This window comes from Pan troglodytes, chromosome X (genome assembly GCF_028858775.2).
Source record: "Pan troglodytes isolate AG18354 chromosome X, NHGRI_mPanTro3-v2.0_pri, whole genome shotgun sequence".
NCBI lineage: Eukaryota > Metazoa > Chordata > Mammalia > Primates > Hominidae > Pan > Pan troglodytes.
This window is the reverse complement of record NC_072421.2, coordinates 151,039,143-151,067,072: the sequence shown is the minus strand read 5'-3', so window position 1 is coordinate 151,067,072 and position 27,930 is coordinate 151,039,143. Positions and strand designations below refer to the sequence as shown.

Below are 27,930 nucleotides of genomic sequence, written 5' to 3'. Positions count from 1 at the left end.
ATCTAGCTGTGGCTGGTCCAGCCCAGGGCACTGGCTGGGGGAACACAGGACCTGGCCTCCACCAACGGGGCTGAGGGGAGGTGGGCCCTCTGGGCATTGCCTAGGTTTCAGCCTTGGGCTGGGGAAGAGGGTGGGGCTGCTCACAGCTTGCAGACAGACACGGTGCTCAAGGCGTGGCAGGTGTCAGCAGCACAGGGAGCTGGGGACCCTGAGTCAGTCCACACACGCACACATATGCACACACACGTGCACACCCGCGCACATACAGACAAGAGCAAGCTGGGTGATGGAAGTGGAGCGGTAATTCCTTCACCAGGCAGAATACGTGCAGAGACGTCCAGCCGGGAGACCATAACCTTTGGGGGACCTGCTGAAGGTCTCTGCCATGAGGCAAAGTGGTGAGATCCGAGGCTGGTCAGTTGATAGGGTGACTCCACAAGGACCAGCATGTGAGGTCAAGGCCTCACATTTTCTCCTGAAGGTGAAGGGACTCCGGAGGGTGTTAGGCAGGGCAGGACCTGTTCAGCCTCGCCTTTTAGAAAGCTCGCTCTGGCGGCTGCTATTGTGGGGTGAATGCCAGCCCCCAAAAGGTGTGTCCGTGTCCTAATCCCTGTTACTGTGACCTTATTTAGCAGAAGGGCCTTTGCAAGATGTAATGAAAATAAGGATGTCAAGATGAGTTCCTCCTGGATTACCTAGGTAGGCCCTAATCCAGCGACAGGTGTGCTTACAAGAGACAGAAGAGAAGACAGGGAGAAGGCCATGTAGAGATGGAGGCACAGATTGGAGTGATGGGGCCACAAGCCCAGGAAGAACTCAGGCTGCAGAAGCTGGAAGAGCAAGGAAGAACCGATCCTCTGCCAGAGCCTTTGAGGGAGCAAAGCCCTAGTGTCACCTGCATTTCAGGTGTCTGGCCTCCAGAATTGAGACAGGATATACTTCTGCTGTTTTTAGCAACCCAATTTGTGGTCATTTGTTACAGTAGCCCCAGGAAACTAACCCAGCTGGGATGGAGAGAGGACTTGGGGAGCCTGGTGGAGGCAGGAAGTGCTGAGGAAGGAGAATGAGGCCGGACTGGGTGTGTGGGGTGGGGGTAAGAGGTGGAGACTTCCACACCATCAGGAGATCAAGGCGCCTGGGCAGAAGGGTTTAGGGAGCAGTAGCTTTTTCCTCTCCATATTGCCAGCTGTCTGAAATTGTAGCAATGATCTGAATGTATCAGAATGACTCCAGTGACTGTCACTAGCTTGGGAGTACCTTTGGGGTTCTATGTCCCTAAAGCCTGATGCACCATTTCCTGCTTGTGGAAGACGCGAATGAAAAATGAGATGGTAAATACCTAAGTTCGATATTCAGCATTCATTCAACAAACATTTATTAGGCTCCTACTGTGCGTCGCACTGGAAAGGCAAGCAGAAGCTAGATTCCCAATCGATCCCGGGAGGCTGGACGATCCAGACACAAACACCGTTCATGCGTCTATTCGAAAAGGCCCTCTTGGAATTTTGTGCACAGCATTTCCTTGGGGTGTCGATGGATCGGGGTCTGCAAACATTAGCACCTTTTCCGGTGGCCGCTGTCTTCTCAGACCTCAGACACCGGCGCCTCCCCGTGAACTCCCGCAGGCGTCCCTAGCCCAGGGCTTGGCGGGCGCTGCCGGTTGTACCTGGCCTAAGCCACGCTGGGCCGCCAGCCCGGGGCGACACCTTCTTCGGACGGCGGGGATTTGCGGCTCGGGTGACCGGAGGTGCCCTCCCGCGGGTCTCGGAGCAGCTCCGCGGGCAGGAGCCTGCGTCTCCCAGGGACGGGGCTCGAGGAGCCTAGGGGCCGGTGGACACATACCAGCCGCCCGGTGGTGTCGGCCTCTGCGCCTGCGCCTGCGCCTGCGCCTGCGCGCGCGGCCAGGCAGCCTCTGTGGCGCAGGCGCGCGCTCACCCTTGGGCGAGGGCCCTGCGGGGCGGGGCGGGGCGGGGCGGAGGAGCGGCGGGGCGTCGAGGGGCGGGGCGGGGCGTCGAGGGGCGGGGCGGGGCGGGGCCGGACGCGGCCGGGTGGGGCGGCAGCGCCCGCCGCGAGTACCCCCAGTTCTGGCGGCTTCTGCGCGCCGGGGCCGCCTCTCCTTCCGCCGGTGCCGCGGCGCCTCATGGAAGCCCCGGAGGGCGGCGGAGGGGGGCCTGCAGCGCGGGGCCCGGAGGGGCAGCCGGCGCCCGAAGCCAGGGTGCACTTCCGAGTGGCGAGGTTCATCATGGAGGCAGGTAACCGCGGCCGGGGGAGGCCAGGACAGGCGGCGCCGCGGCCCGCTTCGCGGAGCGGGCCCGGCTGGCCAGGCCGGCCTTCTGGAGTGCTCACCGTAGCAGAGGCCGGGAAGCCCTGCTCGGGGCTGAGGACCTCCGCCTTTGCGCCGCGCCCGGTGTGCTGAGCAGTGAGCCGCGAGGTATCCCCATGGCGTGGACCGGTGTGCAGGCCCTAGGAGAGGACGTGGCCGGGTTGGGCCTCCAGCGAGGCGGAGACCGGCCCGGGCGCCCGCAGCTCTGCGCAGTGCGCCACGCCTTCTGCCGGCACCCGCGGCCCTGCACTCCGGTAGACTTTGTGGCGCTTAGTCGCGCGGAGCCTTTTGGAGAACGCTGTCCGGGGGTTCCTGTCACTCCGGGGACCTAGGCTGCTTGCAGCTCCTGTTCCGAACCCTGCCAGGACATCCACAGTAGTGTTGGGCTCCGCGCTTCCCAGGCGAGGTGATTAAGCTAAGATCTCTGTAGAAACATCGTTTCCATCCAGCCATCAACAGTATTTTTTTTTTTTTCGAGACGGAGTCTCGCTCTGTTGGCCAGGCTGGAGTGCAGTGGCGTGATCTCGGCTCACTGCAACCTCCGTCTCCCGGACTAAAGCAATTATCCTTCCTCACCCTTCCGAGTAGCTGGAATTACAGGTGTGTGCCACCGCACCCGGCTAATGTTTGTATTTTTAGTAGAGACGGGGTTTCACCATGTTGGCCAGGCTGGTCTTGAACTCCTGGCCTCAGGTGATCCACTTGCCTCGCCCTCCCAAAGTGCTGGGATTACAGGCGTGAGCTACCTCGTCCGGCCCATCAACAGTATCTTGATAGGAGATACTGTTAGTTGGCGGGTAGTTATTTCCTACCTTTACTGCTTGGGGGAGAAGGGTTGGGCAGATGTGCTTTCTACCCAAGGTGGGCGGAGAGTCTGAGGACTGCTGCAGGACTGTTCATCCCAGTGATATGTAAATTTACTGTAATTTGCAAGAAGAGTTGCAAAGTTATTATTAGGGAAGGATGGCAGTGACACCTCATCTGCTACCGTCTGCTCCGAGGGTCCGTGTAAATTGGGGTTTGCTCTGTAAAACAAAGCTTGGAAGGTCATGTCAGTAACAGCACCTTATCTGGCATCTCCTGGAATGAGGGGTCCCAGGTAGGAATTGTCTCTATATAACAAGTTTAGACCTTCTGAGGGACTTCTTTATAAAATGTATTACACAATCCTTTGTCCTTTGTAGGAGGCTAAATATTGATTTCCCAAAGATGTCCCTATCCTAATCCCTGGAACCTGTGAATGTCATCTTATATAGCAAAAGAGATTTTGAAGATGTGATTAGAGACCTTAAGATGGGAGATCATCCTAGATTATCTGGGTGTAACCACACCCATCCTTATAAGGCAAAGGCAGGAGGAGTCACCGTCAGAGAAGGCCACGTGAGGACAGAAGCAGAGTTAGAAGCTTTGAAGATGGAGGAAGGGGCCAGCAACCAAGGAATGCAGCCCTCCTCTAGAAGCTGGAAAAGGCAAGGAAACATTCTCCCATGGAGCCTCCAGAAGGAGCCAGCCCTGCTTAGACGTTGATCTTAGCTTTCTAGGCTAGTTTTGGACTTCTGACTTCCAGGATCGGAGGAGTATAAATGTGTGTTGTTTAAGTGGCTGAATTTGTGGTGATTTGTTGCAGTAGCCCTAGGGAACTGATCTACCTTCTTAGGCAGAGGATGCTGACTGTCATTTCATGGTTGATTGTCGGTTGTTCTTCGCCTTCCTGTTTTGGCCTAGTGGATGTCATTTAACCTTCTCTTGTGAACCCTGGTGGTTGTGAATTTGTTTTGGTTCTGTGCACCAGGGCAGTGATTTTCTTAGGAGCCATTCAGGGATGGGCTGGGGATGGGCTTTAACCCCTAAGTAGAATCCACTGAATCCTGCTCTGGTGTTTTGAGTTTTGTTCACCTTAAAAAATTTTTTCTTTCTCTTTTTTGTAGAGACAGGGTCTCACTCTGTTGCCTAGGCTGGTCTCGAATTCCTGGGCTCAAGCAATCCTTCTGCCTCAGCCTCCCAAAGTGCTGGGATTACAGGCGTAAACCAGCATGCCCAGCCCACTTTTCAATGTGCTGGTGTCCTTCCCTGGTGCCTGGCTGTGGCCATAAACATTGCCTTTTCTCTGCAATGCAAGTGGTTACTCTTGGCAGTCACGCTGCTTGCTTTGCTCACCTCTTCTAACCTGTGGACTAGGAAACCAGTGCTCAGTGTAATCTTTCACTGTGACTTCAGGACTTGTGGCACCCACGAGGCCGTTTCTTTTCTGTCGTCGTAGCTGTGGGGTGGGCGACTTCTAGCTAGCTGTTTGCTAAGGTGAACCCAGACACACAACAGCATATAGTCCTTTTCCAGGGTTTTGCAGAAGCTGCTATGCCAGTTGCTAACTGAGCGGTCCTCGGAACCCTTGTTTCCCAGAGCGTGGTCTGTAGACCCCTGACATGGGCATGACCTGGGGCTTGTCAGAAGTGGAGAATCTCAGAGCCGCAGACCTACAGAAGGGGAAGTCTGCATTTGAACACCATCCCCAGGGGCTTGGGTCACCCACTAGAGTCTGAGAGCCCAGTAAGAGACCCAGCAGGAGCCACTGGCTCTGCTGGAAGTTCTTAGCCTTGTCCAAGTAGGGTTGTACCTGCTAGGGCCCATTCCAATGGCTCCCCTCACTGGAGCAGTGAGCCAGCGCTGGATTGAAGTCCTCTCTTGCCTGCTTTCTCTCCGCAGGTGTCAAGCTAGGGATGCGGTCCATTCCCATTGCCACTGCTTGCACCATTTACCATAAGTTCTTTTGCGAGACCAACCTGGACGCCTATGACCCTTACCTGATTGCCATGTCTTCAATTTACTTGGCCGGCAAAGTGGAAGAGCAGCACCTGCGGACTCGTGACATCATCAATGTGTCCAACAGGTAATGGCATTTGGCTGGGCTCCTGATCTCCGCCCGGTAGGGGGGACGGGCAGGGAAGGCTCCTATGGGGCCCTGCCCACCAGGTGCCAGCAATGGAGCTTGGAAGGAAGTACCTGGATGGCCTTGAACCAGGCAGGGCCAGAAACAGTAGCAGCAAACGTGAGAAGGAGCCTGATGTCAGAGGCCGGTGGGGTCTGTGAGAGAAACGCTGGGCCAGATTATGGGGAGCCTCGAAAGCTGGATGGAGGGCAGAGGCGGGGCTTCAGCAGAGGGAGCTTGGAGAGGCATGTCAAAGAAGATTCTGTGGAAGTCTTAGACAGGGATGGCTGCAGGCAGAAGAGCTTGCCTGCAGCGGGAGGGTGCAGACCCAGCCAGGTGGTGGGTCCCAGTTGCTTAGGAGCCTCGCCCTGCTGTGGGTGTGGCGTGGGCGTGGCACAGCCGGTGCAAGCAGGTGTGTTCCTGCTGGGGCAGAATGCAGGGTCTTTGCCAAGGCGAGGGAAAGACGGTCTGGGAAATACAAAACTGAGAAATGTTCACTTTTTGGAGTATATCATTCCCATGAGAGGCTTAAATATGTTCCTTGGATGGCTGGACGTGGTGGCTCACGCCTGTGATCCCAGCACTTTGGGAGGCCGAGGCGGGTGGATCGCTTGAGCCCGGGAGTTCAAGACCAGCCTGGTCAACATGGTGAAACCTCGTCTCTACCAAAAATACAAAAATTAGCCGGGCGTGGTGGCGCATGCCTGTGGTTCCAGCTGCTCGGGTAGCTGAGGCGGGAGGATCGCTTGAGCCCAGGAGGTCAAGGCTGCAGTGAGCTGTGGCTGCACCACTGTACTCCAGCCTGAAAGGCAGAGCAAGACCCTGTCTCAAAAAGTAAAAAATAAAAATAAGTTAAAAAAATACGTTCCTTGGGCCCAGAGTGAGAGCCCTGGGCATTGCCACCTCAGGTGATGAAGACTCCCTAATGCCAGGCTGAGTATAACAGGAAGCACAACCGACTTGGCATGCTCAAGCTTCCGGTTCCTCTGGAGCCATCGCCAACAGCCAGTCTTTGCACTTGACATTTTGCTGAATGATAGCGGACAGCCCATCTGGCTAAAACTAGGAGCTGGCTTCTTTCCTCTGTTGGTTACTGTTTTCATTCTCTACACTAGATGTGGAGATGAAGAATTTTTGTATAAAAACCCAAATAAAATGACCCTCCATGAATCTGCAGATGGACGATGTAGTTTGCATCTGGACATTGTGTGACTTAAGCAATTTGAGCCATCCAGTGCTCAGGAGACTGCCCTGGCTGCTGAAGCATTGCCATTTCTCTGCGCAGGTACTTTAACCCAAGCGGTGAGCCCCTGGAATTGGACTCCCGCTTCTGGGAGCTCCGGGACAGCATCGTGCAGTGTGAGCTTCTCATGCTGAGAGTTCTGCGCTTCCAGGTCTCCTTCCAGCATCCACACAAGGTACATACTGGGGAACTGGTGCCTGTTTGGAGAGGCTCAAGCCATGGTCTCTGTTCTTTATCCCAAAAGTGCATCCCATCTCATACTCGAGAGCACAGCACAGAAGGAGAGCAGGGCTGCGGCTGGGAACTGGGTCTCCCGGCTCTGTGTTTGTGGCTGGGTTGGCCGCCCGGCCTCTCCTGTCCCACTCCTGTGGGTTTTCTCAGCCAATTCTCATTTCAGCTTCTGCCTTTCTGCCTGCTCACCTGTGGGCGGGGTCCGTGCTGCCCGCTGAAGCTGTGGCAGCTCCTGTGGTCCATATAGATGGTGTGCACGCTGGGCCTCGGGGAAGCAGGCTGGTTTCGTGACCGGCCAGAGTCCCCATCCCCAGGGGATGCTGTGATGCCTCGGAGCACGCCTCCAGCTCAGCTGTGCTTAGGAAGCCATGGGGAAAGCCAAATCGCTTGAGTCAAGCAGCATGCTTTAACTTCTAGGAATGTGTGAGTCTCAACAGAAGAACCATTTCAAACAGCAGTAAAAGGGAAAAGTGGAACGCTTAGGCGACTGGCACACGATGCTCTGGGCACCGCAGCTGCATGCATGGGCAGCTCAGAAGGCTGGCCGGAGACAGAGATGGAGGAGTTGCGGTTTGGGGCTCCTGGCTAGGAGTTTCATTCTTTTTCATCAGAACTCTTACTGAGATCATTGTAGATTCCCACGCAGTTGTGACATGTACCCTTGGCCCAGTCTCCCCCAGGGGGAACACAGCCAGGATGCCAAAACCAACACAGTCCACTGGCATCCTCACTTCCACTTGTATTCCTGTGTGTATATTTTTCTGTTCCATTTTATCACGACTCCGTTCACGGACCTACCACCACAGCCAAGGTGAGAGACGGTTCCACCCGCATGGGCCCTTCGTGTTGCCTTTATAATCTTGCCTCCAGCCTTCCACACTCCCACCTCAGTACCTGGAAAGCCCTGGTCTGGGATTTCTGCGCAGTAGTGTCTTAGTGGGCAGAATGCTTGCTGAGCATCCTGGGGGAAGGTGGGAGATGCCCTGGTGGCTGCAGGGTGGAGTTGTCAAGGCGACAGGGCTCAGGAAAGAGCAGCACTCAGACCTCAAGGGGTGTGTGATCTGTGCCCAGATGGGGAACTGATAGCTTGGTGTGGCTGGGAGCCTGCCAGCCCCTTCCCCTCCTTCCAGTCAGGGCTGGGGTGGAAAGTAACCTATGTATCCCTCCTGCATGGTGTGCTGGGATCACACGCGTGTGTGTTCCAGACTGTCCAGAGAGCTCGCAGCATCTGTCTTATTGTGTGAGGTTCTGGCAAAATGTCAGTGTTCTGAGAGCAGGAGCTGGCAGCTGGGCTGGGAGGTCATTTGGATGTTGTGGCCGAGGACAGCATGTGCCCTTGGCAGCAGGCCAGATGCATGGGGAGCAGCACCTTCTGTTCTGCCCATGAAGAGGGTGCTTTCCGGAGCACCAGGCCCCGAGGAATTTCATGGTGGCCAGAGCGGGCCCTGTGGTGGAGAGGGACTGTGGTGGGGGTGGCCCTCGTAGGTTTCCCTAGAGCTGGGTCTGGAGGGTGAGAGTGGGCAGGTGCATACGGTGAGCTGGTTTTAGGCAGAGGGCTCAGCAAGTGCGAAGGCCCTGGACGGGGTTTGCTGGAAGGCAGGGTGGGAGGGACAGGAGATGGGGCCAGCAGAAGGCCTTGGGGCTTCTTCCTAAGGGACATGGAAGCCGCTGGAGGGTTGGAGCAGGTGCTGATATGATTATGTCAGCATGAGGAGAGCAGCTGGTGGGCCTAAAGGCTGACACACGTGTCTTTGCAGTACCTGCTCCACTACCTGGTTTCCCTCCAGAACTGGCTGAACCGCCACAGCTGGCAGCGGACCCCTGTTGCCGTCACCGCCTGGGCCCTGCTGCGGGACAGCTACCACGGGGCGCTGTGCCTCCGCTTCCAGGCCCAGCACATCGCCGTGGCGGTGCTCTACCTGGCCCTGCAGGTCTACGGAGTTGAGGTGCCCGCCGAGGTCGAGGCTGAGAAGCCGTGGTGGCAGGTGAGGTGGCTGCTTGGCACACTGGACGTGCCCCCTTTCCCTCTGGAAGTCTCTGTATTGCAGTGCTCACCAAATTCTATTAATTATCCATGAAGAAAGATACGGGCTGCTGGGGAACATGGAAGCTCGAAAGTACCCTGTTGCGATGGCCTGGGACAGGCTCTCCCCCTCGGCACAGTTGCCATTTAGGGGTCCCGGATGTCGAACAGGAGTGCTGGCCTCCACCGACGTCGCCGGTGTCCCGGGAGGAGGGTTGCCCCAGCGGAGAACCGCTTTTACTGAATTGAGTGGGAACTTGACTGTGGTCACAGGTTACTAAACCTGGCTTCCCATCAGAAACATCTGGGGTGCTTTATGGAGAGGGCTGGATGGCTAGGTAGGTGACAGCTAGCTGGCTAGTTGACAGACACCTGGATGGATAGGTGAGAGAGCTGATGGGCAGGGTGGCGGGTGATTGATAGGTATTAATAGGTAGATCATGGAGGGGTAGATGGTGGAACTCTGTAGGCCTGTGCATAGGACAGCTTTCCAGGTGGCTGGTGCTGTTCTGCATAGAGGTACCCCTGCCTCTCTTCCCTGGCCCGTGTGCCTTGTGGAAGACCACAGCATTTGCTGATTTTTGCGTGTTTATTGTCTAATCTCGTATCCCCAGTCAGCTGTGAGTGCCCGAGGCTGGGCATCTCTTCCCCAATCTCCCGCGCCTCCCTGGCACCAAAGCGGGTGCTCATGTGTCTTTGAACCCATGCACCCATGTTCCCAGTCTCAAGCTGGAAGCACCCTGTCCCCAAGGCAGTGTGCAGGTGGTCCAGGGCCATCTGTGTAGACAGTGTTGCTCCACACTCGGGCTGCTCAGGGACTTTCACATAATGTGGCTGCCTCGTGCTCAGGGTTGGACTCTGGGGGGGGCAGACACCCTCTGGGGACATCTGGTGGGTGTGGCCCTGGCCCTGGGCTGCCTGCCTATGCTGCATCTGTCTTCCTTTCTGCTCTGTCTTCTGCGCTTGCTAGTAAACCTCACCTGGTGTGCCAGTACCACCTGCGTCCCATGCTTAGCCCCTCCCAGAGGAGTGGGAGCCCAGGTAACCCTGCACAGCCAGGAAGCAGCTCTACCAGCAAGTTGTTTGCTGGCGGCCCAGACTCACCCAGTCATCGTTCAGACTGGGAAGAAGTTACCCTTTGTGGGGTGTGGAACTTCTGTTCAGCCAGCTCTTCTTAAAGGCTCTGCTAAACTTGACCTGACCTTTGCCTCCCAGCTCGGGGCTGTGCACCAGAAGCTTCCGGAATCCAGGTGCCTCCTGTGGGCTGGCGGGGTGTGAGGGCCTGATCCCCCATGATGAGTGAGATCCTGGGAGGCCTCACCCACCCGGGTGCTGCAGAGCTCACGGCCTGGCTTTTGAAACCCTTTCTTCCTTGTGTGCTCTCGGCTGCCACTTCTTACGGTGACTCCTGTCACTTATCTGCCACGGGCTCAGCATGGCAGCTTGATGTGCTTCCCTGGAGAAGCCTGCCTGCACTCTGACTTGCCAGATGAGCAGGGACAGTAGCGGGGTCAGAAATGATGCAGGTCATCACGCAATGCTGCTGAAACTTCCACGTCCAGAGCCACACCGAGTGCCCTCCATCCCCTTGTTCCTGAGCAGAAGGAGAACCTGCCTCTTTCCAGCCACTGCTGCTTTTTGTCTTATAAGCAGATGGACTGCCCTCAAAAAGGCAGAGTCCCCAGAGGCCAGCAGTGTCTCCTCCTAGGACTTGGGTCTGTGTCTCTTCTGCTGTCAGGTGCCCCAGGGTTGCCACCTGTTCTGGACTGTTACATTTAATTGTGGTGACATAGACATCACCTAAATTGTACCACGTTCACCATTTTTAAGTGTGCGGCCCAGGGACAGAAGCACATTCACGGTGCTGTGCAGCCATCACCACCATCCAGCCGCAGAACTTGTTCATCTTCCCAAACTGAAGCTCTGGCCCCGTTCAACCCCAACTCCCCACCCCCTAGCCCCTGGCACCCAACCTTCCACTGTCCTCTACAGAGTTCACGGCTCTCCTTTGAGGCCCCTCACAGGAGTGGAATCCTACAGTGCGGGCCTTTCTGTGACTGGCTTCTTTTGCTGAGCACAATGTTGGAGCCCCCGTCTCAGAATGTCCTTTCTTTTGATGGCTGAATCATATTTCATGGCCTGCATGGACCATATGATATTAACATATTCATCCATCGATGGATGCAGGCTGCTTCCACGTTTTGGCCCTGCTTTTTTTTTTTTTTTTTTTTTTTTTTTTAATAGAGACAGAGTCTCACTCTGTTGCCCAGGCTGGAGTACAGTGGCGCAATCTCAGCTTACTACAGCCTCCACCTCCTTGGTTCAAGTGATTGTCCTGCCTCAGTCTCCTAAGTAACTGGGATTACAGGTGCCTGCCACCACACCTGGCTAATTTTTGTATTTTTAGTAGAGACGGGGTTTCACCATGTTGGCCAGGCTGATCTTGAACTCATGACCTCCAGTGATCCACCCGCCTCGGCCTCCCAAAGTGCCGGGATTACAAGCGTGAGCCACTATGCCCAGCCCCTGAATATTTTTTAATGATTGCTTCTGGGCTTGGGGTCTCCAGGAGCACACAGGTCATGGACCCCAGCAAGCAAGTGTGCATTTCTGAAGTATTTGTTTTTCACCCAGAGCCCAGGGTAAGACAGCTATGCTTCCTGAGTCAGGACTTGGAGGGCGTCCAGGTCACCATCTCCTACCTGAGGTTGTAGGCCACAGAGGAACCTAGGGTTCTTTGGGAGCATTCAGCAGGGGTGGACGTAGGTCTAGTTCTTGCCTTGACTTGGCCCAAGGCCTTGATCTGATTGGTACATTGGTTCCCCAGGCAGCAAGCTCTGGCACAGGGTGGCTACAGACGCAGCATCTGACCAAGGTCTTGCTGCTTTACTTACTATTTCCCTTATCATTGGGGATCCCGAAGAGCACCCTGGGGCTCAGTGCTGTGCCGGGAGGGCTCGGAACTCAGAAAAGCTGTCACACTCCCAGTTCCGGTTTATTACAAGGAAAGGACACAGGTTACCGTGAGCGAAGGCTCAGGGCGCACAGGGCGGGCTCCAGGAGAGACCAGGCGTGAGCTTCAGCGGCTCCTCGCCCAGGGGAGTTGTGCAGACGGCACCTGTTTCTTTCGGCAACAGTGTGGGACAGCGAGCACGGAGTCCCAACCGGGAAGCTCATCCCAGTCATGGCGGCCAGGGTTTCCATGGGAGGTGGTGGGCTGCGTGGGCATGGAGCGCCTGCGTGGCCAACCCTGGTCACTTGGGCTGCAGCCACCAGAGATCTGGCTGGGACTCTGTGGCCCAAGGCCCTCACCATAAATGATGTGGTTAGCACAGACCGCCTGGCAGTCCAGTAAACCAAGACGCTCACATGGGGCAGGATTTTCTAGGGGCCTAGAGGTTATCCTCCAGGAGCCGGGCAGAGGCCAGACCTGCCTTTGGAAGGTACAGGGTGTGGACCCCAGCCTGTGGCGTGGCCCTGGGCTGCAACCCTCCTGCCATGGGCCCCGAGGATGTCCTTCGCCGTCTTGAGAGTGCTCCTGCACGTGGCGGTCCGGACTGTGGAGTGGGTCCACATGCTCCCCAGGGGCTGGGTTAGGGTAGGCGTGGGGTCTGGGTACTTAGCCTGCCTGTGGCTGCACAGGGACTGCCACCCTCTCCTCTTGCCAGTGTCCGCAGAGACCCTGGACCTGAGGGAGTCCCGGGCAGGAGGCAGGAGCCTGTGCTCTGGACCCAGCTGTGTTACCAATTCCCTGTATGACGTTGGACAGGTCCCCTCCTCTCTGGGTCAGAAGATCACCAAGGCCTGTTCCATCTGGAATGTTCTCGGCCTTGTAAAGTGTTTGGCCTCAACGGGCTGGAATTAAACTGGCTTTGCAGGAGAGCTACTGTCTTCCTGCATAGCCAAGTCCCTGTGCCCCTCCCCTGCCCATGAAATGTGATTCTCTGCTTAGTGACAGGTGCCTTGTTTAACACAGAGGGAGTCTAACTGGAACCTGTTTTCCTTCTTCTTTCTAGGTGTTTAATGACGACCTTACCAAGCCAATCATTGATAATATTGTGTCTGATCTCATTCAGATTTATACCATGGACACAGAGATCCCCTAAGGTCCTGGCCCAGGCCTGCCCAAAGAGAAGCCCAGGATGGTCGGCTGCCTGGGGACATTGTCACCACGTCGCCATGACGGCTGGTCCCCACAGGACCAGCTGGGAGGACTGGTTGTGCTGCTGGAGAAGGGCTGGAGAAGGCGATGGCATGCTGCCGCTTTGCCAGTCCCTAGCAGTCGCGGTGCAGGTGATGGTGGGAGCCGCGCCTCCAGCGGGCAGGCCGGGAGTGTACTGTGTGCAGCTGACCCAAGGCAGCCACATCTGCGTTTGTCCTTTGAGAGGACTTTGACTACAATACAGGCATGACATCAATGAAAGGAAAGTCATGAAATCGATGAGACTGAATCCCTACGGATTTCTTAAAAGCCAGATTTGTAGGGAGAATGAATGTGCAACGTGGCTGAAATCTATTTTGTGTAATAAAAGGTGATACAAGTCAATAGGGACCCTTGGCTTTGCTCTGCAGCGCATGCTGCACATGGGGGTGTGAGGGGCCCTCAGAGACTGGTTCCCTCGGAGTGCTCTCAGGTAGAGTGTGTCCCAGCCATCAGGCGGCAGGCCTGGGGTTAGGGAGGATCACTTGAATTCAGAAAAGTGAGTCCTGATCGAAGGTAACTAAAAGTAATGCGTTTTTAAATGTCAAGGTAGCCAGTCTGGATGGGGAGGCTGGAGAAACTCAGAGCTGTGGCCCCCAGCACCCCTCTGACTCCTTGCTCAAAAGCCAGTGGGTAAGAAATAGACCAGTCCAGGAGGCGCTCTCTAGGTCCCCTTTCAGGCTAGACGTACGTTCAGCACGTGGCGTAGGGCCGGGGGACTGGTAGGTTTACACAGGAGGGTGGGCTCCGGCTCCTGCAGGTGTGGGGGCAGGGGTGATGCAGGTCAGGGCAGAGTCTTGCTTGACTTTACAGAGCGACTATGTTCATGTCTTCAGAATGAAGTATCTGAGCAGATGTCACAGGCTTCCCTGGTGGGCAGGCTTGCCCCGGCTGACCTGCCCTTCATTTCGTAGAACTCCCCTGTGGGTTTTGATGATTAACTTCTCCTAAATGTGGGCTCCTGCTTTACCTGTTGTAAGCTTTTTAAGACTAATCAGTCAAAGAACCACATTTATTGAGCAGCTACTGTGTGCCCAGTCCTTGCCTGCGCTCTGGCAACCAGGTGAAACTCCTTGCTTATGTGGAGGGAGAGATGGGAAACAGAATGAGAATGTGTAGCATGGTAGTGAAAAGAGGAAGGAAGAGAAGGTGGCCAGGGCTCAGAAGAATTAATATGGTAAAAATGGCCCTCATGGCCAGGTGTGGTAGCTCACACCTGTAATCCCAGCACTTTGGGAGGCCGAAGCGGGTGGATCACCCGAGGTCAGGAGTTTGTAGACCAGCCTGGCCAACGTGGCAAAACCCCGTCTTTACTAAAAATACAAAAATTAGCCGGACATGGTGGTGGATGCCTGTAATCTCAGCTACTTGGGAGGCTGAGGCAGGAGAATCGCTTGAACCTGGGAGGCGGAGGTTGCAGCGAGCCGAGATCGCGCCACCATACTCCAGCCTGGGCGACAGACGGGGAGACTCTTATCTTTTTTTTTTTTTTAAAAAAGAAAATATTCACAAACTCTACGTCTGACAAGGGGTTAATATCCAGAATATATAAGGAATTTAGACAACAGAATAACAACCTAATTTAAAAATGGGCAATAGACCTAAACAGACATTTCTCCAAAGAAGACGTACAAATCGCCAACAGGTATGTGAAAAAATTGCTCAACGTCAGGAATCAGGGAAATGCAAATCAAAACCACATGGAGGATATCACCTCACTTCAATTAGAATGGCTACTATCAAACAAAAGAAAACAAGCTTTGGTGAGGATGTGGAGAAAAGGGAACATTCACACACTACTGGTGGGATATAGTATAGCCACTATGGAAAACAGTATGGATATTCCTCAAACATTTTAAAAATAGGCAGGGGATGGTGGCTCAGGCCTGTCATCCCAGCTCTTTGGGAAGCGGAAGTGGGAGGATCATTTGAGCCCAAGAGTTCAAGACCAGCTTGGGCAACATATGAAGACCTCTTGTCTATTAAAAAAAAAAAAAAAATTAGGCCAGGCACTGTGGCTTATGCCTGTATTCCCAGCACTTTGGGAGGCCGAGGCAGGAGGATGGCTTGAGCTCAGCAGTTCGAGACAAGACAAGACAAGACAAAAGACAAGACACAGGAAAGACAAGACAAGACAAAAGACAAGACACAGGAAAGACAAGACAAGACACATTTTGGCATTCAAATACATTTTAACATTCCAAGAAACGAAGAGTGGGTTCTGGAGTTAGACCACTTGGCTGTGAAGGCTGGTTCTATCACCCGTGTATCTTGGGCTAATACATCCACCCCTTTTTCTTTTCCCCTTCCTTCCTTCCCTCCCTCCCTCCCTTTCTTCTTTTCTCCTTCCCTCCCTCCCTCCCCTCTTCTTTTCTCTTTTCTTTTCTCTCTTTTGCAATCATGGCTCACCACAGCCTTGGCCTCCTGGGCTCATTCGATCCTCCCACCTCAGCCTCCTGAGTAGCTTGGACTACAGGTGTGCACCACTGTGCCTGGCTAATTTTTTATTTTTATTTTTGGTAGAGATGAGGCCTCGCTATGTTGCCCAGGCTGGTCTCAAACTCCTGGACTCAAGCGATCCTCTAACCTTGGCCTCCTAAAGTGCTGGGATTACAGGCGTGAGCCACCATGCCTGGCCCGGTATGTTAAAATGTAAAACCAATAAGGCACATAGTAGTTGCTTGAAATAACAGGCAATCATTGTGGTGGGGAAAATTAGTGCCCGCCAATTCTAGATAGGATCATGTGCTTCATGTTCATCTCTGGAAGTCCAGGGGACACTATAGATGTCACTGTAAGCACTTAAGAGCAAAGGTGTAAACACCATCTATTTTCTCATCTGAACTTCCAGAAAGAAAGGACTCTGAGGTGACAGAATTGCAAGCCGGAAACAGCCTCCGTGCCTATATTTCTTCTGGAACCTAACAGAGCCTCCCACGTGCATTGAACTGTGCTGTGGGTGAGAATAAAGCTGCTTGATTCAGGTATAAGAAAAAAAGGGGGAGAGACACAGACAGACACACGCACAGGGAGAGACAGACATGGGAGAAAAACCACACGACAACAGAGGCAGAGGTTGGAGTGAAGCATCTACAAGCCAAGGAATTCCGAGGACGGCTGGCCCAAAGCCAAGAGGAGGTCCTGGAGCAGATTCTGCCCTGGAGCCTTCAGAGGGAGCATGGCCTGCCCATGCCTTGATTTTGGACTTCTGGCCTTCAGAACTGGGAGAGAAGTTTCTGTTGTGAGCAGCCACGGGCCACTCACACACGGGCCTCCCCCAGACCCCTGCGCAAGCCTTTACTCCCAGGACTCAGCTGTTTCACTGAGTTCCGATTTTCCCCTGTGGAACCTGTGTCATGTTTGAAGCAGAAGCTTGTGGACAAGGGATTCACAGACACAAATTTGCGATTCTTTTGGGGTAGCATGATGTCTCTCCATGAAGGGCCAGCTGTCTTGGTATGGACTTTGGCTCAATCTGGACTTACTCATCCTTATGGTTCAGGATGCACTTGGACACCAATGCAGCAAGGACATGCTGCGATTCTTCTGCCTGCTGTTTTTGATTTGTCTTTTCTCTTCTCTTTTCTCTTTTTTCTTTTCTTTTCCTTCTCCTCTTACTCTTCTCTTCTCTTGTCTTCTCTCCTCTCCTCTCCTCTCCCCTTCCCTTCCCTTCCCTTCCCTTCCCTTCCCCTCCCCTCCCCTCCCCTCCCCTCCCCTCCCCTCCCTTCCCTTCCCTTCCCTTCCCTTCTTTTCTTTCCTGACAGAATCTTACTCTGTCACTCAGGCTGGAGTGCAGTGGCGCGATCTCGGCTCACTGCAACCTCCACCTCCTGGGTTCAAGTGATTCTCCTGCCTCAGCCTCCCAAGTAGCTGGGATTACAGGCATGCACCACCAAGCCCGGCTAATTTTTTTATTTTTAGTAGAGAGAGGGTTTCATCATTTTGGCCAGGCTGGTCTCGAACTCCTGACCTCAAGTGATCCCCCACCTCGGCCTCCCAAAGTGCTGGGATTACAGGTGTGAGCCACCGTGCCCAGCCTGATTGGTCTTTTTGCCAGTTTTAGAAGCATGGACTCTGATGCTTTGAATGACTTTGAAGCCATTTTTCTCCTCTCTTGGCAGCCTTCCTGGAAAATGCGTCTTCCGGTGCTGCCAAGTCGAAAAGGGGAAGAGAAGTCCAATGAAATGAGGGGAGTGTGGTCTTAGCGCCATCGCCAGGGTGGTCATTGGCAAGTCTTGGCCACAGGATTGCCTTCCTGGCTCTTCTGGGCTCAAGCAGGGATGGGACCATGGAGCATGGGCGTGCACAGGCACAGGTGTTCAGGGATGCAGCATGTGGATTAAGGGAATGAGTGAAATGGTGGGCTTTCTTCCTGTGGCTTTCGATTAGCAAAGGCGTCTGTGATTGGAACCCTCCTGCACTGCTGATGAGAATGGAAAATGGCGGTTTCTCAAAAGGTTCAACCTACAGTTCCCATAGGATCCAGTATTTCCACTGCTGGGTATAGGCCCAAAGGAATGGAAGGCAAGGTCTGGAAGGGCGGTTTGCATACCCATGTTCACTGCAGCATGATCCACAATAGCTGAAATGTGGAAGCAACCTAAATGTCCATGGATGGCTGATTGCATAAGCAAAATGTGGCATATCCAGACAATGGAGTATGATTCACCTTAAAAAGGAAATTCTGACACATGCTTCCACATGGATGATCCTTGAGGACATCATGCTAGTCACAGAAGGGCAAATACTGTAGGATTCCACTTCTATGAGGGGCCTAGAGTGGTCAAATCCATAGAGACAGAAAGTAGAAGATTGGGTGCCAGGGGCTGGGGGGTGGGGAGTTGGGGTTGAACGGGGCCAGAGCTTCAGTTTGGGAAGATGAACAAGTTCTGCGGCTGGATGGTGGTGATGGCTGCACAGCACCGTGAATGTGCTTCTGCCCCTGGACTGCACACTTAAAAATGGTGAACGTGGTACATTTTATGTGATCTGTGTTCTACCACAATAAAAGAAGTGGGGAGCGTGCATGTGTGTCGGGGAGCCTCAAATTCCTGGGCCCAAGGGATCCTCCCGCCTCGGCTTCCCAAAGCGCTGGGATTACAGGACTGAGCCACCGCGCCGTGTACTAGAGGCCCTTTCAAGTCAAGACAGCCGCGGCTCCTGCAGCAGCTGGAGCCCCTCCCACTGGGGGCCTAACATCCCAGCATAAGTTCCTCTTCTGCATACACATCCGGCCAGGCTGCTGCACACCCAGGGGAAAGCCCCTCCTGCCCGGGGCTTCTCCAGCTCTGTTAAAGCGGCATGAAGGCACCTTTGTTTTGTTCTGCACAATAATTCACCAAATAATAAATCACACACGTTACCCAGACCAGGATGTAAGGAGTCTTTCATTTTTTTTTTATACACAGAAATTTTGGTCTATTCTTTAAGTTAGGAAATTCAACTACAGACTTTAAATTATTACGTATCTGTGATCTTTCTCATTAAGTTTTTTTGTTCATCTTTATAACAGGCAGATAAAAATGTAAAACATATTTATGAACTGAACACAGTTGACCAAGCCATTCCAAGTAATATAATGCTTTATAAAGAGGGGCTTCCCAATGAGACAGGGCCCCCAGCCTTGAAGACTGCAAAAACAAGCGCAAAAGATTCCAGGTCATGGTACCCCGTTTCTGAACTCCACACCACAGCACAAAGGTGACCTAGGGACTAAACAATCGACATTTACATTAGGCAACTTTATACAGCAGCAGTGAGGGTTTGCTTTTAATATCTATTGGCCATTGGTCCTATCGGTGTGTCTACGACAGAGAGTGAGAAGAAGCCGGTGAGTGCAGCAGCACGCAGCTCCAATTTCAACGTCTCAAATTTGATTTCTCATTGAAGAACACAAAGACCCTCAACAAATGGAGTTGCCCTTTTTCTTATTATCGTTTAAACAAGGACATCAGGGAACAGTTTACAAATGGGTGACATTCTCAATGTGCCCTTTAGAAAAAAGGGATGGCTTTGAGTTATCTGCAGCTGGCATTTTAAAGTGGGATTTTCTTTTCTAACCGAAATTCTTTTGCCCGAGATTTGACTGCTTCTGCTCAGGGGTGACATGGCATTCATGGGAATAGTGGGGATGACGCCTGCTCTTGTTTGGTTTTGTGTGGATGCCGGTGGAGGTGAGACAAGCCTTCTGAGGGTGCCAGTGCACGTTGGTGGCTTCCATTCCGATCCTCTGTCCCTCAGGTCCCAACTGTCTCCCAGTGGCTGAGCCCCAGGCCCAAACACCTCCCTGCAAAACGTGACACCTGCAAGTGTGGAAGGCAAGGGTCCCCCATGGCATCACTGTGTGGACCTAGGGGCTTCCTCAGGAGGGTGGCAAAAGTCGGGCCCCTCTTTATCCCCTTTGCTCATTTGGGGGAAACTGAGGCTTGGCCACTAGGTGCCCACACTGCCAGGATAGGCTCCCCTCAGGACCTGGTGCCGAGCCACAAATCCATGACTTCATGGCTTAAGCTTGGCCTCTGGACACAAAGACTAGGGTGGGAAGAGTGCTTTGGTGGTGGCACCTCTGATGTCACAGCAGACATCAAGGTGGTCTACCGAGGACTCCTCGGCATTTGCCAAAGCAAACAGTGGGAGTCCATCCAGGTGCTGAGGGGACAGGGTCTGAACTGTGGCTGCGTCCCTGCCGTCACTCTCCCACCACCAGCTCCTCCGGGCTTCTGACGCTCCCTCTCCCTCCATTGGCTTCTTTTGAACTCTTGGCCCTGCCCCCGTCCCCTCGGACCTGTGCTCAGCTGAGGCTGCTCTCTGGACTCTGGGCAGGACCCACAACTCCAAGAGTGCTTCATGCTCTTGAAGGTGGGGGCATGGCCAGGATGAAGGATGTGGAATTGGAGTAGGAACCAAAGAAAGCTGAAAACGAAACTCCCCTTTCACTAACTGGAGGACTCCTTCTCATCAATATTTTGGTTTTTTCCTTTTAGATTAAAATTTCCATTGAAAGGGTTTTCTCCTCTCTGGCAGGGGTCTCAGTGCAAATGCTCCAATTATACCTGCTCCAGACCTGGAGCGCCCCCTCTCGGCCTTCTCCTTGGGAATTTCAGTAGGGCCGGGCAGAGGGCAGGAGCGAAAGGTGGGGGCGGGGTGATGAGGGACAAAAATGGGTTGACCAGAAAGATATTCTTGCAGTCTAGTTCCCTGAAAAAAAAAAAAAAACAACCTTGCTACATTCAATAATGAAATTTCCAAATGAAAATGCCTGATAAGAGGAATGCAAATATCATGCCAGTAAATAGTTCCTTATTGAAATATGCATCTGGCCATATATATGTGTGTGTGTACAGATCCACACACATACACATATGTGCATGCACGCACACACATGCGCACTGCGGATGTGCCTAGTTTTTGCAGGGGGCGGGTTGCTTTGTGGCTGCAGGGCCGCTTGCAGGCGGCTCCCTCAGGTGGCACCCTTCACAGGCCTGCAGAGCACTCAACTTTTTTTTTTTTTTGCATGAATATGCTGATCTGATTGCCCCTGCATGGGTGCAACAAAAGCTCCCCATAAACCCAAACCAGCCCCCTGCCCACCACACAGCCCAAACGGCAAACACACGGTAAAACGGTAGTTTGTTAAAAAAGAAGCATCAATAGAAAAAAAGGTGGGGAACTCAGCTCTTCGCACTTTCTACTTCTTCTCCTTCCTCCTTTGGACGAAGAACCTTCTCCTCCCCCTTTCTGTCCTCCTCTTCCTCCTTTTCCTCCTCCCTGTCCTCGTCTTCCTCAGTCCGGATGAGGAGCCTGTGGCAGGCTGCACCCTTGTTGAATGGATTTGGGTCCTTGCAAATGCCCTGCCAGAAAGGTCTTCAGCCACCTTAGTTGTTCCCTCGTTTTGCAGGTGTGCAGGTCCCCATATGTGTGTGTGCGTGCATGTGTGCGTGTGACTTCGTGTGAGTCCGAGTGTGCGTGTGCGCATGTGCTGAGACAAGTTCTTGTTAGAGGGACGTCTCCACGCTGTGGAGCGGGCTCCCGGGACTGGAGGAAAACACTGAAGAGGTAGCTGACTTGGTGACATGCGTGGTCAGGTAGATGCCGCTGTCTATGGCGTTGTTGTTCTGGTTGGGGGACGGGGGCGGGGGGGCCCGGAGGCGCTCCTCATTCTCGTCCACATCCGTGTCGTCAATGAGCGGGATGTTGTGGGTGTAGTCATTGATCAGAAACTCGGGCGTGGCCATGAAGTTGTGAATGGAGGTCTTGGATTCTGGTTTCTCCAGGCCTTCATAGAGCGAGCTACGGAACGCTTTCACCACCCGGATCTGGAGTGGGAGGTGGAGGGACAGGGCCCGAGGTGGGAGCAGGGAGGGAGGAAAGGAAGGGAAAGGAAAGGAAACATGGAAGGAAGGTAGGAAGGAAGGAAGGAGACAGTCAGTGGCCGGCTGGTGCTGGTAAGTTCCACCCACATCAATGGCTGGGGGTCATGGCATGAGAAATGTCCACCCATTTGTTGGAGGGCTGCTACGGAATGGGATGGCTCTGCCTGCCTTTGGAAAGAGTTTTCAGGTGTGGGCCTTGGTCTCGTCAACCGATCCGCATGCAGGAAAAGATGGCAGTGTCTTTCTCTAGGCTGAGCTGGGCAGGTATTCTGGAACTTGAGAGTGCTGCACTAGGCTCTTGGCTGTGACCCCGCAGTTCCCTGTCCTGGGGAGACGACTGGCTTTGGTGACCTCTGGGGTCTCTGCCCAATCTGAATTCCAATTTGGTAGAAAAGAAAGATGATTTGAAAAGGAGAGAATGCTGGTGAGTGGGATGTCTTCTCGATCTTACCAGAAAGTCCGAAGTACCTGCTGGTATGAGCAAGTTCCCAGCCTATGGGCACTGCCGGCCTTTCTCGCATGGGTCTCCCTCCATCCCCCAGCTCCCATGGCTGGAGCCGGGACCTGCCATGTCGAGGGTCTCCCTGCGGCTAACTCCACTGGCCACTTCTGCATCTTCGTCTGATTTGATCCCTCAGGGCACTCAACACAGAAGATCATCCCTCTTTCTGGAAACTTCTCATGGCTTCCTGACATTGCCCCTGCCTGGCCCTCTTCCACCTCACCAGCTTCCCTGGCCCCATCTCCTCCACTGCCCTCTCTTCTGTCCCTGGGTGCCCCAGAGCTCTGGCCTGGCTCTGTCCCTCCTCCTCTCTGTCCATACCTCTCCGCCCTGGCCACAGTGCTGGGGCCCATCTGGCTATAACCAGAAACTGTGGCCCAGGCCTGTACTCAGAGCTCCAGGCCAGAGAGCCCAGCAGTCCCCAGCTGGAGGTATCTGAGACCGAAAATGGCCACACTTTTGATTTGCACCCACTAAAGCCTGTCTCTGCTCAGATGCCCCTGTGGCCTCCTCACAGCCCCCGTGTCTGACTGGGTCTGGTTCAATCTGGTGCCCCTGCTCTTCTGACCTCACTCTCCCTGTCCTCTCTCCTGTCTCCTCCTCCATCTTCCAGTCAGACATTCCAAAACTTGCGTCTCTGCCGCCTCCCGGGCTTCGCTCTGTGTTGTTCCCTGGCCATCCCTCCCCACAGGAGTTTGCAGACCTCAGATCAGCGGAACTTCCCGCATGAAAGAGCTCCCGCTGTGCCCCAGACTCCCCCGGCACAGTGGCCCTCTGCCCCCAGCTGAGCGCACGGCAGCCCTGAAGGCCCCTGACCCTCCGGCAGGGCACTGCTCCAGGAGTGAGCCCTTCCCTCCTCTGGCTTCTCCACCTTGCCTCACGCACTCAAGTCCTTGCTGCCTCTCTTTGCTCCCTGGCCCCTCAGCCTGGGCCCCCTCCTGCTTCTAGAAGCCAGGAGTTGATGGGGAGGCCTCTGCCTGGCCTCGCACAGGCCAGTGTCAGCACAGCCGCCAATGGTAGCTGGCCCACCTTGTACTGCCATCCCTATAGGGGGCAGCAGACGGAGCGCTGAGCTGCCAGGCAGACCCTGGGGTTCATCCAACACCTGTCCACCCCTGCCTATGTGAGCAGGTGGACACATTAGGAGTTCCGAAGCATTTCTGGGGCCAAGGTTCGATCTAGGATTTGGTTTTCTGGATTTAGACAAGGTGTCAGGGCTTGCTCAAGGGCTAACCCCAGCTCTCTGCTAGTTTTGGTTAATAAAATTTTACTGGTTTAAGTTTCATGCTGTAAGGGCACAGTTGTGTCACGGCAGCAGAGACCAGGCCTGGAAAGCTAAAAATATTTCCTCTCGGGCTCTGTATAGGAAAAGTTAGCCGCCCCTTAGTTTAGACAATTAATCACCTTTTTTCGGTGACTTTCTTTCAGCCCTCCAGGGGCTCAGCTAGGCAAAGCACAGTGCTTCGGAATCAGCTGAAATGATGCCAACCTCATCACCTCTCCAGTGCAAAAAGTGAGCCAGGGCCAGGTTTGGTGGTCCACGGCTGTAATTCCAGCACTTTGGGAGGCCGAGCTGGGCTGATCGCTTGAGCTCAGGTGTTTGAGACCAACCTGGGCAACAGAGTGATACTCCCCGTTCCTATTTAAAATAATAATAAAAAAAAGTAAGCCAAAAAGCTCCACATTGGAATTTTCTAGCACCCCATCTGAAATCTGGTTCGGATTTTCTCTGGATTCGGGAAAGCCACATCTGCCAGACGGCAGATGGTCAGCTATTCTCACTCAGGCCTTTATCCCCAGACTGGTTTCTGAATTAGGGGTAACACAGAAATTGAGAATAATTTGACATCTTTAATGAAAAGAAACAGAATTCAGTTTTCGTAGCCAATGCAGATGTTGCCTCATTATTTAGGCCTTTTCTGGTTCAGGATTGTGGTGTGGAAGCCGCCTGGGACATCGCCTGCTAAAGCTGTTGCCCATGCCCATCAAGTCACAAAAAGGACAAAATGCTGCAGGCCTTGACCCCAGGGCTGTGTGGGGTGAGATCTTGCTGAGCTGGTGGCCTCATTCAGACCTGGGGCATGTGACCAGGCCAGGCCCCTGCTCAAACCTATGCACAGGTCTCACTGCACCTGGCTCAACTCCAAAGACCTCCATAAAGGACAGCCAGGCCACGGAGCCAGCCCTTCCTTCCAGGCTGGGCTTCTGCTGCTACTGCTACTCCAGTCTCACCGGCTGCTCCAGCGTGCCCCTCCCGGATGGCATCTGCCTTGTTTGTGGCTTAACAACAGAGCCTGGCCCAGAGCAGCTGCTCAGCAGACACTTGGGGAATGCACAAGTGACTGAGTGAACCGCTGCAGGATGGAAGGGCTGCCCCCCAACATTCTGCTGTTTGGGGGTGCTAAGCTTGGCTGGAGTCCTGGTGAGTCTGTTACAGCTGACAGTGAGTCAGCTTTCTCCAGGCTCTATTTTCCCTGCATCCTAATCCTGGGCCATTAAACAATGTTTTGGTGTTGGTGTTAAGGTGGGATGTTTTCAGCCCACCCAACACTGAAGGATGCAGTCAATTCCTGGGAGATTGGTTCAATGGAAAGCAGCAAACGTTTCTAAGAGAGGCCCATCCCAGAGGGCTGCACTCCTACCTGGGTGCTCAAGGATGCCCTCCTTCCACCAGCCTGGGTTCACTCTGCCCTCATCTCAGGCTCCTGCACCGCCTCCCGCTCTGCTCCCAGCCCAGGACGCGCCACCCCCCCTACTGCTCCCAAAGGAATCTCATGGCCCCCAGGGCTGTCAATGCTGTCTATAGACCATCAGGCCACCGTAAATACTGCAGATACCAGCTGCACCATGTCCACCTTTTCCTGGACTGCCAGACTTCTGCCCTGGCTGCCTCCCGGGTGTTCCCCCTCGGATGCCTAAGGGACCTCTCAAATTGCAGGAGGCCCGAGGAGGACTCCTATCAGTGCTCCAGCTGAACTCTGCCCACCAGCAGCCTTCCCATCCCAGTGCAGGGCTCTGGCCAAACCTCAGAGGCACTTTGACCCCCTGACCCTATGTACCAGACATCCACGTGTCCTGTGGGCCCTACCCTAACTCAAAAGCATCTTCCACATCTGAGCCTCTCCTCACCTCCATTGCTGCTGCTATGTCCTGCCTGGGGCCCTGGGGTCACATTGGGACCCCAACCCCCACCAGCAAAGCCCTCCATCCTTCCTGTCCCTTCTCTAGGTGGAGTTTCCGAGCTCTCTCCGGCTGCCAAGTCAGACTCTTGGTCCCCCATCTGGCTCTAAACCTTCCAGTAGGCGATGGAACTGGCCCGTGTCCTGACTGTGTGGAAATTCATTGAACTGTACCCCCAAAAGCCCGTTTTACTGTGACAATTTAAAAAGAAAGGAAATGAAAGCACTCTTCAGGGAGAGATGCCCCTAGGAGGGTCAGGTTGGGCTGCAGGACTCCCCATCTCATCCGGGTGAGGCGAGGTGGCTCCCCACTGTGTGTCCCCACCTCCTTGTGTCCTCCTGCTGTCTCCCTCTGCCACATTTCTCCGTTCCCCATCATGGCTGATGGCCCTGAGAGGCCACAGTCCTTTACTCCTCACAGTCCCCCAGCGCTGTCTGACACTGCTCCAGCCCCTCCTCCTCTCCCATCCCTGACACCCGAGGGCCCCTCCTCTGGGTCTAGGTACTCTCTTCTGGCTCTCGGCCTTCCATTCCACCTGTCGGCTAACAGCCTCTCGGCTCCGGCTCCAGACTTGGGCATCTAAGCTGGGTCTCAAACTTAGCAGGCCCAACCCCCCCGGCCCCAGCCCCGTGGCTCCCTTCAAACGCCATCCAGAACCTGCACTTCGCCCCCACCCCTCCATGCCCTTAGCACGGCGGCCCAAAAACCAGAGCATGTCGTGGTCTCCCCCGCTACAAGCCCTCCACTGGCTGTGGCCCTTGGAGCCGGCCCCAGTCTTTCTCACTCTGCCCTCTTTTACCCCTCAGCCTCCGGCACATCCCACCTGGGGACCTTTGCTGTGGCTGCACCCCACACCAGGAAGGCTCCCCTCACTCTTGTCTTCCCCAGCAGCATGGTGCCCACTTCTGCTCCTTCCTTCAAGTGCCCCCTACATCCATCCACCTTTCACTGGAAGGTAATGCCCCTGGGGCAGGGGTCTGTCTGTCTGGCTCGCTGCACCCAGCAGGGGCTCAGTGGACGGGGCTGAATGTCTGGGGCCCACACGGCTTTGCACCAGCCTCCTGTGCTGGCTTCGGCCCTCCCCATAGCTCTTTGCCCACTTTGCAATGCCCAGCCGGCTGGAGCTGTTTCTGAACACCCCACGCAGGGGCTCCCCGGAGCCATGACCCCTGCCCTTTCTGCTGCCTGGCTGGCCTTTCTCCTTCCTCTGAACTTAGCTCAAGTACGCATCCTTAGAGAGGCTGTCCCGGGCAGTTTGTTACCAGCTGCCCAGAGGAGACATGCTGGGTGCTGTGGGCTTGGCCCGGGCTCCCGACTTGCGTGGATGAGCAGTTCTGAGCCTTACACAGGGCGGGTGACGCTGCAGACTGACAAGGCCCATCCCTGGCCACACTGAGCCAAAGCGGAAGGGGTGCAGGTGTGGAGTGCCATGTGCGATGCCACTGCCGGCCAGCTGGAGTGGAGGTGCCCGCCATGTGCATGGGGAGACGTGCCCCTGGTTAGCCTTCAAGTGCTGGAGTTTGCAGTGCAGGGCTGGGGAGGAGGATGAGGGTGGAGAAGGGCCGCAGAAGCAGGGAGACAAGCGAAGGACCGAGAAGAGTAGAAAAAGGAAAGGAAAAGAGAACAATCAAAGCAAAGACTCCTGACCGCAGTGACAACGAAACGACAGAAGCTGTGCCTGACACCTTCTCACTCTTCCTTCTAATTCCTCAAGCAGAAACAAGCCCTATCCTGCTGCCTCTGTGCTGGGCACCAGCCGACCCGAGGGGCTCCATGCTCTCTGCTCAGTCTCAGCCGCTAAGGTTCACAGAACTCGGATGCTTCTGGTCGCTTTCCTCCCTACCTATCCACTGCTCAGCACCAACCACTGGTCCAGAACCTTCCTTTGGAGGCAGGGACCTGTCAGCTCCCCAGGCATCTGAGCTTTGAATTTAGAGCAGATTCTGAACACAGCAGCCAGGGAGACCCATGGGGAACTTCTTGTCAAGAACTTTAGGGTTTCCAGGCTCAAAACAACCCCTGTAGGCGTGAAGGTGAATCACAACTTGAAAGCGAGACAAAGGTGTCCTCAAGAGCCTGTGGCAATATGAACCATCAGTCAACTCGGGCAATGAGAAGCCAAGCTCAGATAGCCTGAACACTGAGGAGAAGATGGCTTCGGCCTCACTTCTCTATGTGGGGGAAGAGCAAGGGGAAGGCCCCTTTCTACCCCATGGGGATGTCACATGCTTGAATTAGGAAAAATGAAAATGCAAACTCCACAGCTGGCTCTTTCCCCAAGGAATTGAACCAAAGAACGGAAAAGACAAGACATGGCTCTGTGTGTGTTGGCAAGCCAGAACTGCTTGCAGCTGGCAAGTTTCATGAAAATTGCCTCCCACCTTGTGTGCACACTCATGCCCAGGACCGTGTGAGCCTAGACCTGTGCTCCCAACACCAGCAAGCTGAACTGACCTGGGCGCGGCGAGTCAGTGTCGGGTGGTCGGACTAAAGAGGACCCAGGAGGAAGGCCCAGCTGAGCCCTTGCCTCCGTACTGGCTGAATCCAGCTGCGGGACCTCCAATTAGTCTTGAGAGGTCTCTGGCCCTGGTTCCCAGCTTGGGAGTCCACACTCGGAGTGCCTGATGGGGAGGGCCTTGGACCAGGGGTCCTGGGGTCTGCCCTAGGCTGCGTTCTGGTGCCTACTTTAGGGATTGCCTGGAAGGGCATTCCCCTGTGGTAGGGCCCAGGGTTCCAGGAAAGCCTGGGGCAGGGCTCTTGGGGGAGGGTTGCTACTGCTTCCAGCATGGAGGCAGGGTGCAGACTGTCAAAGATCTGAGAAAAAATGCCAACACACCGTTCCCAGAAACCAGGTAGGGAGGCTTGGCTCAAAGCACATGACCTTCCTGAGAATGGAGCAAACTCCAGAAAACAAGACTCCTTCCACCAC

At 54.5% G+C, this 27,930-nt stretch overlaps 2 protein-coding genes and 1 long non-coding RNA gene across 10 annotated transcripts in view; 1 reads left to right on the top strand and 2 right to left on the bottom strand.

Annotated features, from left to right (window-relative positions):
• Positions 1-1,344: 1,344 nt before the first annotated feature.
• LOC107971236 (uncharacterized) lies at positions 1,345-1,949 on the bottom strand. Its single transcript, XR_001714208.3, has 2 exons — positions 1,667-1,949; positions 1,345-1,545 (listed from the first exon to the last, which is right to left on the bottom strand). It is a non-coding gene; the product is annotated as an uncharacterized LOC107971236 (long non-coding RNA).
• An 87-nt stretch (positions 1,950-2,036) lies between these two features.
• CCNQ (cyclin Q) lies at positions 2,037-13,292 on the top strand. Of its 4 annotated transcripts, none has more exons than XM_063804737.1 (5): positions 2,037-2,252; positions 5,027-5,210; positions 6,535-6,667; positions 8,511-8,708; positions 12,763-13,292. In XM_063804737.1, exons 1-5 carry the CDS (start codon positions 2,141-2,143, stop codon positions 12,850-12,852), a joined length of 717 nt encoding a protein of 238 aa, XP_063660807.1. In that variant the 5' UTR covers positions 2,037-2,140; the 3' UTR covers positions 12,853-13,292. The 4 variants fall into 4 exon arrangements, with proteins under 4 accessions (XP_063660807.1, XP_016800000.1, XP_016799998.1 ...); XM_016944511.3 differs by having other exon boundaries at positions 2,040-2,252; positions 8,481-8,708; positions 12,823-13,292; XM_016944509.3 differs by having other exon boundaries at positions 2,040-2,252; positions 8,481-8,708.
• Positions 13,293-18,306: 5,014 nt separating this feature from the next.
• Positions 18,307-27,930, bottom strand: part of ATP2B3 (ATPase plasma membrane Ca2+ transporting 3) — a 65,340-nt gene continuing 55,716 nt past the window's right edge. For 4 of the 5 annotated variants that reach the window (XM_016944507.3, XM_016944505.3, XM_016944504.4 and 1 more), the window contains one exon: positions 18,307-21,262. In XM_016944507.3, coding sequence (XP_016799996.1) covers positions 21,237-21,262 — 26 coding nt within the window. In that variant the 3' untranslated portion in view covers positions 18,307-21,236. The remainder of the gene's footprint in view (positions 21,263-27,930) is intronic. The other variant, XM_054677034.2, reaches the window with a different exon arrangement.